This window comes from Phaethon aethereus, assembly GCF_964289735.1.
Source record: "Phaethon aethereus genome assembly, chromosome: 10".
Classification (NCBI taxonomy): Eukaryota; Metazoa; Chordata; class Aves; order Phaethontiformes; family Phaethontidae; genus Phaethon; species Phaethon aethereus.
Genome location: NC_138586.1, coordinates 241945 through 250535, shown reverse-complemented (window position 1 = coordinate 250535; position 8591 = coordinate 241945). Strand labels below are relative to the sequence as shown.

At 60.1% G+C, this 8591-nt stretch overlaps 1 protein-coding gene across 1 annotated transcript; it reads left to right on the top strand.

Annotated features, from left to right (window-relative positions):
- Positions 1-1180: 1180 nt before the first annotated feature.
- Positions 1181-8168, top strand: FAAH2 (fatty acid amide hydrolase 2; the record flags this gene model as incomplete). The annotated part of the gene is made up of 11 exons (XM_082004340.1): positions 1181-1378; positions 1603-1685; positions 2000-2133; positions 2449-2658; positions 3092-3211; positions 3708-3843; positions 4586-4703; positions 5249-5368; positions 6245-6356; positions 7013-7207; positions 7947-8168. The coding sequence occupies 11 exons, from the start codon at positions 1181-1183 to the stop codon at positions 8120-8122; spliced, it is 1602 nt and encodes a 533-aa protein (XP_081860466.1). The 3' UTR covers positions 8123-8168.
- Positions 8169-8591: the final 423 nt, after the last annotated feature.

Here is an 8591-nt window from a genome sequence, read left to right as displayed (position 1 = left end):
ACAGAGGTCAACCCAATATCCTCCCAGGGTGTGTACGCTGCAGATTATTTTTATAAATGCTGACTTGTTGACTTTGTGATCATAAAAGGTTTTCACAAGAAATGTATCCCCTCATCTCCCTTGCTTTTCACTGATAATTTAATTGCCAACTATGTGGACAGAATGAGATGTAATAAGGCCAGCTCAGACACTGCTTAAACACTTGCTTTAAAACACGTGATTTTTCCCCCCCTAGCTTTACCAATTCTTGTACCTTTCATCTTGAGGACTATCCAGTGATCTACCAGTTCCTGTAATCAAGCAACTGAAAAATCTCAATGCTTCTTTGAAAATAAGCATGTTAATGGTTGTCTTTTATGAGGGGAAAAGCCTGAGAATGAAGTTCGGTGTTTAAAGGGAAAGGAAGAACATAAAAAGGCAACTTTAAGCTGATCAGTGTTAATGTCCTGTAGGTCGGTAGCCCCCCACTCAGTTTGTGTGCAGCGCTAGGCCTTGCAGACAGGCTTTTGGATGTGGACGGTCAACGTCTGCAGGGAACAGAAGCATCTCCTCCTTGCCCCGAGCATGGGACGCTCCCATCGGCAAGCAGCCCAGAGGGGTCATGGACATGCTCAACGACGTTGCGGTTCAGCCCCGGCCCTTCATGCCCCTTCCACACCAGGGCCAAGGCAGCTTGTGGGCGGAGACGTTTCCAGAGTAGGACTGTGCTGCCCTAGGTGCGCGTTAGGGGAAGCGCAGCCTTTCCTGCCCAGGCTGTTTGTAACCAGCGGCTCAGCTGCCATATTTACCCTGACCTGCAGCCTTCGCCCCCATCGCGGGAGGAGGCGAATCTCCGTGGGCTGCAACACCGCAGCGCGGCCGCCGCTCGCACCTGCGGCGGGCAGACAGTCGGCCTTATTCCGAAGGTAGGCCTCGTCCCGCGTAGCGAGGCCGCCCGTCCCCCCGCCGCCGCGGGCAGCGCTGCGCCCTCGGCCCGCAGAAGAAGCGGAGGCCCCCACGGCAGCCCCGGGCAGGCGGCGAGGCCCAGCAGCGCTGGCGACCCGGCGCCGGGAAAGGCCCGCGGAGCGCGGCGCGGCGGTTGCTACGACAACGCGGGCGGCGCGGTGCGCGGGCGTCACTTCCGCGGCAGCAGTGCCCGCCTCGGGGGCGTGGCCCCGCCGGCGCCGGGCAGTGGGCGGCCATGGCGCTGTCGCGCGCGGAGCGGTGCCTGGCGCTGCTGTTGCGGCTGCTGTCGCGCGCTTGCCTGGCGCTGCTGGGGCTCCTGGCCCCCGCGCCGCCGCGCGCCGCCCCCGCGCCGCCGCGCGCCGTCCCGCCGCCGCGCCGCCCGCTCCTGCTGCTGCCCGCCCGGCAGCTGGCGGCGCGGCTGCGCGCGCGGCAGGTGCGGGGCGGGGGGCTCGCGGGCCTCGGGGCGGGACGGGGCGCGGTGCGGGGTCTCGCGGGCCACTGCGGCCCGCGGAGAGCCCCGGTGGCGGAGGGCCTGCCGGCGTGGGGTGCCGGGGAGCCCCGCGGCCCGCCCCGGCCTCGCGGCGCTGCCGCCGCCCTGTCTCCTCCGCACCCCCAGCCGGCATCTGACGGCGGTTTCCGCTTCGTTTGGTGCTTTAGGTGACGTGCGTCGAGGTGGTGGAGGCGTACGTGGAGAGGATCAAGGAGGTCAATCCCCTCATCAACGCCGTCGTTAAGGACAGGTGAGCCGGGGAGGAGAGGAGACGTCCGGCTCGCCGCCGCAGCCGCCCGCCGCGCCCCCCGCCTTTGCGGGCCGGGGTGCTGCGTCGCGCCGGGGGCACCGTGCTGCCGCCGGCGCCGCGGGCCGTGGCTTGGCCGGCTGCGGAAGCGAGTGGTTCTTGGAAAGGCCGCGGAGAAGAGCTGGTGAAGTCTCCTCTTCTGCTCCCAGCTCCTTCCGCGCCCTTGCCATCTGCCCGCCGTGCAGATACCCGCTCCTTGCCAGCGCCTCGAGGCTGGAGAGGAGCAGCAGAGCATCCCGCCGGTTGCTTCTTCGCAGGTTTGAGGAGGCCCTGCAGGAAGCCCGGCAGGTAGACAAGCTGCTTTCGGAGGGCGCTGGTGATGACTACCTGGAGGAGAAGTTCCCCTTGTTAGGGGTTCCCATCACTGTCAAGGAGGCCTTTTCTCTGCACGGTGGGTTTGCCCATGCTTCTCTCCAGCTTCACAGGTCGTGACTGGCCCCCTCTCAGCCTCGTGCTCCCCAGGGTGGTGGGTGGCTGTGGCAGGGTGCTTGGAGGGAAGCAGCTTCCCTTTCCCTGATCTGCACACCCCTCCGCCCGGGCTTGTGTGTCTGCGTTCTCTTCTAGCACCCAAACGCTGCGGGGGTTGTGGTGCCTCAGAGGAGCAGCCCTCGCTGGGGACCTGCTTCTCGCAGCCTGTGGTCCCAAGGGTGATCCTGGGGGAGCTGGCCCTGACACCTCCCTCCATCTGTCGATCCTGGCACCACAGGGATGCCCAACACGTCTGGCTTGGTCAACCGCCGCAACGTGATCGCCACCTCGGATGCCACGGTGGTGTCCCGGCTGAAGCAGGCCGGTGCCATCCCACTGGGTGTGACCAACTGCAGCGAGCTGTGCATGTGGTACGAGTCCAGCAACAGGGTCTATGGCCGGACCAACAACCCCTATGACCTGCAGAGGATCGCGGGCGGCAGCTCAGGTGAGCCCCAGCACCTCAGCACGGTCCTGCACGAGCAGCAGGTTAAAATGCAGCAAGGAAGGAGTTCCCAGGTACCCTGCACGCAGCTTTAACTTGTTGCTGTGCTCTTCTAGAGCGCACGGGCCTCTTTCCCGGGCAGTGCAGTAGGCCATTTGGAGGTCCAACTGCTTTGCACCTCCCGGGTGTTACACCCGGCATCGCTTCGGCTCACTCTGTCTTATTCTGCATGCAAACAGCAGTGCTGGTGTGGCACTTCGGCAGGGAAATCCCTTTGCCCGTGTTCCCCAGCTGTCCGCGAGACATCCCTAAAGCCGGGGCGGCTTCCACCCCATCTGCGTGCAAAGGGAAGTGGCCACCATGAGATGCTCCTGCTCTGCTTGGTGATTTGCACTATAAGCCTGTGGGAGTTTTTGCTGTATTTTCTCCCTTGCAGGCGGGGAGGGCAGTGTCCTGGCAGCTGCCTGCTCGGTCATAGGTGTGGGCTCCGACATCGGTGGCAGCATCCGGATGCCTGCCTTCTTCAATGGAGTCTTCGGCCATAAACCCACGACAGGTAAAGCAGGCAGGGGGATCTCCTCTCCTCCCCGGCAGAAATGCCAGGAGGCAGAAGGCGGGGTGTGGGAGGAACCCTCTTGGGACACTCCTGGGCTTGCCTCTGGTGGGATTGCTGTAAGGGGACAGGCAGCCGCTTGCATGGGGCAAGCGCAGCCTGGCTTCGGCAGTAGGAAGCCGTTCGGTGGCAGAACGCCGAGCGCATGGGAGGTGTTTAACCCCTGGTATTGCATCCTCAGCGTGGGATGTTTTCCCAAGGTCAGGATCCGCTGCTGGGGTGTTTCCTTGGCAGCCCGTGTCCCGGCTGGGTGCTTTTCCGCCTCTCCCCACCCTGTGCACCCTGCTGTCAGCTCGCAAGCGCTGCCAGTGTGTGCAGTCCCTGGGCGACAGCTTCCCCCGCGCCCGGCGGCCGCCCCGCTGCACGGCTCGCCCCGGCTGGAGGCGATGCTCGCGGGCGCTCGCGGGGCGGTACCCAGCGTCTCCCTCTGTGCTCACAGGGGTGGTGCCCAACGACGGCCAGTTCCCAAACGCGCGCGGCGTGCGGACCAGCTTCCTGTGCACGGGGCCCATGTGCCGCTACGCGGAGGACTTGGAGCCTATGCTGAGGGTCATGGCCGGTCCCGGAGTCAACAAGTAAGTCAGTCCTACTGCATCAAGCTGCTGAATTAGTCTCAGCTGCTTTCTGGCCAGTGCAGCGGGTCCATCCTGTTTGGTGTACAAGATGGGTCTGCACCACCCAGCCTGCTTGTTACTGGTTTCCTTCCTCCGCTCCTGGCCTCAGCAGGACCCTTGCAGCCGGGGCCGTCCTTCCCAGCACCCATGTGCTCCAGCCAGCACCGACCAGCACGCCCTTCCCTCTCGGGGCTGGCCTTTTTCCTGTTGCTGAATAATGAGTTTTCCATCCCGCACCACGGCCCCGTTTGGTCTTTTTATAGGTCCATGCAACCAAGCAGCCTTTTGTGTGCAGGTACCAGTAAGGAGCAGAGCGGAGATGGGGCGGACTGGGCAGGTCCTGCTTCTTGCTGCAGCCTGCACATGGTTGCTTTCTCCATTACCGCTTTTGTTTGTCGGTGGCTCTTGTGGTGCAATCCCAACCTTGGCCATCACCAGGGTTTGTAATTACACAGTGCATCTTGCGAGATCAGGATTTTCCTAACGGCAACGAATATGCAGAACTGGCTGGGACTGATGGGGCAGGCGAGCAGCTGTACAGGTTGTGGGCAGCGGGTGTCTGTGTGTCGTCAGGGACTCTCCTTTCCACCGTGATGGGGAGACCAGGGTGTCCTGAGGATGCATTAACAAGCATGTGAGAAGCTCTGGCAGCCGGGAAGGACCTCGGGGCAGATTTGTGAGCAAAGTGCTGTTCCTTTCCCAGGCTGAAGCTGAATGAAAAGGTGTCACTGGAGAAAATAAAATTTCACTGCATGGATCATGACGGTGGTTCCATTTTTGTGTCACCTGTGGACAAGGAAATCTTGCAGGCCCAAAAGAAGGTAGGAGGGAACGGAGGTTGGCTTCCTTTCAAGGAAGGAAGGAAAGTGTAAAGATCTTTTTCTTCTTCTGTGTTAAAGAAGAAACAAGTGGAAAATCTTGCGAGTGGCTGCCAGTGCCCTTGCCAGCAGCACCTGTGTGTTGGAGTGCACCAGGTGTCCAAAGTTTTTATTGCAATTGAAATTGGGCCAGCTATATTTTGCTTTCTTAACATCTTTTGTTCATGTTATGGAGACCTTCTGGGGGCACATTGCAAGGCGAAGGGATGGCTGTGTTTGCGGTCTTCCCAGGGTTGCTGCCTGGCATTTAGTCATGCAAAGGAACTTTTTTTGTTTTCAATGATATCTTCTGTGCTTTGGGGAGCTCCAAAGTTGTTAGCAGATGGAGGAGGTCCCACTGCTGAGGGCAGAGGGGAGCAGGCAGGAGCTGCAGGATCAGCAGCAAAGAGAACCTGCTCCTGGGCTCTCTCCTGTCCCTAGTTTCCATGGACTAGGCCACAGCACATCACATCCTTGCAGAAACAAACCCTTCCCACTCTTCCCCTTAGGTGGTGGAGCACCTTGAAGGTGAGCTGGGGGTTCAAGTTCGGCGTGTGGCAATCCACAAGATGAAGTATTCTTTCCAGATCTGGTCAGCCATGATGTCGTCCAAGGACAGTGATGGGCAGGTGTGTCAGACCAAGCTGGCAAAAGCACATATTTGGCAGCAGCAGGGAAGAATCGACTGTTTGGGGACAGCCAAGGAGAGCTGTAGGCTTCCCAGACCTGCCTGGGGGCTTTCTCTGCTCCATTTGTCCCCCCAGTCCTCCTTTCCTCTCTTTCCAAAGCTACACAGCTCCTTCCCCCTTGGTTTCCCATGAGATGACGATGTGGCTCCCAGCAGAGGAGCAGCATGGTTTAGGGAAGGAGAGGCTATGTTAGCATGTTGACCTTTTCTGTGCAAGCTGGTAAGTCAGCCAAGCAGGTAGCATCCTGCCTTGCTCTTACCTCCATGCTGTGTCTCCTGACGCTGTAGGTTGGGATTAATAATGTGTTAGGATGCTGGGACTGAGTGGTGGATTAGCAGCTTTTCAGTAGCAGGCCTGCATGTGTTGTTTTTTCCTTGAATTGTAGCCACTGTGCCACGCTCTGTGCATGCATGGAGGCATTTTGTAGCAAAAATAAGCTCTCAGGAGTATTATACCTTGTGCATTCCTGCATGCAGGCAGCGGTGAAAAATAAGCCAACCCCACCTTGCTAAGGAGGGCATGCCTCCTTTTTCCTGATCCCACAGCCATATATTGGCAGTCAGTGCCTCCGGGAGACATTATCCAGAGCATCATCCCTTGCGTCACGTCAGAGGAGGGGTACTGGAAGGTGCTGCTGCTCTGGATTAGCGCTAGCGCTGTGTAAGACTCCTGATGGCCATCTCTTGTCTGAAATGGGAACAGCTCGTGTTGGGACCATTGGACAGCCGGAGATTTTGCTGTCACTTGTCAGCCTGTTCTTCCCTGTCGCACACTAGCTGACGGTGCTGATGGCGGGAGCGTGTGTCTGTGTTACAGGAGGCACAGCTATTCACAGACCTGCTGGGGGATCACGGGAAGCCAGTGTGGCCACTGTGGGAGCTGATGAAATGGCTCGTGGGGATGTCTTCCCACACTCTCCCAGCTATCGGTAAGGCCGCGGGGAGCCCTGGCATGTGCAGAGGTAGCGGTGGGGTGGGCGAGTTGTTAAATGAAAATGGTGCCCTTCCAGTGCCCCGCAAAGGGACGCCGGAGTTTGCGCTGAGCAGCTTCAGAGGGGTTTTGTCTTCAAGTAAAATGCATGCTCGAGGGGCAGTTCGCTGGATCTTGGTAAATGGGATTGGATATCCTGGGAAAAGAAGCGAGGACAACAGAGCTGCAGGCAGGGGTGTTCCCCACTGTCAGCCCTGTCAGAACTGCTGGGGCTTAGAGGGAGCCAGTTAGGGATCTGCACCGATCTTGTTTCTTAGCAGCAGGTGCCCGAGGACCCTAATTAGTGCTGTTGTGCCGCTGTTTAATGAGTGCTGAGGTCACTCTGCGAGCTCTGCTCAGTCCCAGTGGCTGGAAAAACTCCTTGAAGCAACTCCTGAAAGCCTTTCCCTGGGCAAAGCTGGGGAGATGCAGAGTCGTGCCGCGCGCAGGGGGCAATCCGTGCTGGGAGCCGGCGTGCCGGCAGGGAGGGGAGCGTGGGGGGCCCCACTAGGAGCTGGAGGATGCGGCGTGTGGCTGGGCAATGCGCTTTCTAGCCTGCTTAACCCACGGTCCTCTCACTCACTCTCTATTGCTGTTTGTGCCCTTGCCCTGCAGCCCTGGGGCTGACGGAGAAGCTGATGAAACTCAACCCTGGTGGGAACGCCAAGCTGGTGAGCATGGGGAAGAGCCTGCAGGAGGAGATGGAGGCCCTGCTGGGGCCGGATGGGGTGCTCCTCTACCCCTCCCACCCCACCATAGCTCCCAGACACCACTCCCCCATATGCATGCCCTTCAACTTCGCCTATACAGGTGAGCAGCTCTGGCTCCTCTGCTGGGGTACAGGCAGGGGTTGCAGGCATGCCCTCACCTGCTGCAGCAGTGCAGGATGGGAGCCAGCGTGTTTTACCCAAAGTATTTCCATCACTGACAGTGGGCTTTGCAGTGCAGAGGGGTGTCTCCCTGCTCCAGGGCATGGGGCAAGGATTACAGTCATGCTTTAAAACTGTGTGGTATTTGTACCCGCTGTCTGCAGCGGGGAGGTTTGTTTGACACATCTGATCTTGGGGGGCTACCCTGCCCCAGAGGGATGCGCTCACGCTGTTACAGCTGGCACTGCGGTTTACAAGGCACCCGAGAGCTGCCTTTGTCTCTTGGGGTAGAGTTTGGGGCTCTCTACGTGGCTTTCCTGCAGCTTGAGCTCCTCAGTGCCAGCGCCGTGTTGTAATGCTGCCTCATTTTGGAGTAATGGAGGAATGGTGCCTGGGGCAGGAACGTCCCAAAGCAGATCTTGGCAAGTGGCACATAAGCCTGTCATCACTCGTGGGTGCAGTCTGCATATGTGACGTGGGCGCTGGGAACCTCTGGCCAGCGATGTCCCCTTGTCATCGCGTCTCTGCGCTGCCTGGCGTGACTGCAGCGCTCCAGCAAGGACCAGCTCCCAGGAGCCCGGCGCCATGCATGGCAGCAGCTCCTTACCTGGGGTGGGAGAGCCAGGCAGTGATTTATCCCGATTGCTGTGCGTGCTCTGGTGCAACCTTCTCTCTTCCAGCTATCTTCAACGTCCTGGGCTTGCCGGTGACGCAGTGCCCGCTGGGCCTGAGCAGCGAGGGCTTGCCGCTGGGCATCCAGCTGGTGGCGGCATCCTACAACGACCACCTGACGCTGGCGGTAGCCCGGTATCTGGAGAAGGCTTTCGGGGGATGGGTTTTACCGGGGAAAGTTTAGCCTGGGCTCCTGGCACTGCAGGGAGGCAGGGATGGGGACGGTGGTGCCCAGCAAGGCAGCAGCGGGTGCTGATGCCTGATCCCGTCATGGCACTACCTGCTCCCTCCACGCACACCCTTGCGCCTTCCTGGGAGCGGCCAGCGGTGCCTCCAGACCCTAGGGAAGCCAGGCTGTTGCTGCCAGAGTCATCTTCTCCCTGCAGTACCCTCTGCCAGGGGAGAGACCTGCCCTCCCCATGGCCCCTCGGGAGCCCCGGTGCCTGACAGCAGGCTGCCCGCGTCCCGCCTCGGTGGGCACCTATCTTCTCCTGGGCGTGCAGATGTCCAGCTCTCTGTAAAACTTGCTGCTTTGAAGACGCTGAGTGAAGGCTGGGAAGAGGAGATGCTGCCAGACTGCTCGGGGATGACCTCGGGGCCCCTGAGTACATCCGTCCTCCTCGGCCTTACCCAGCCCGTGCGGCTGGGACTGC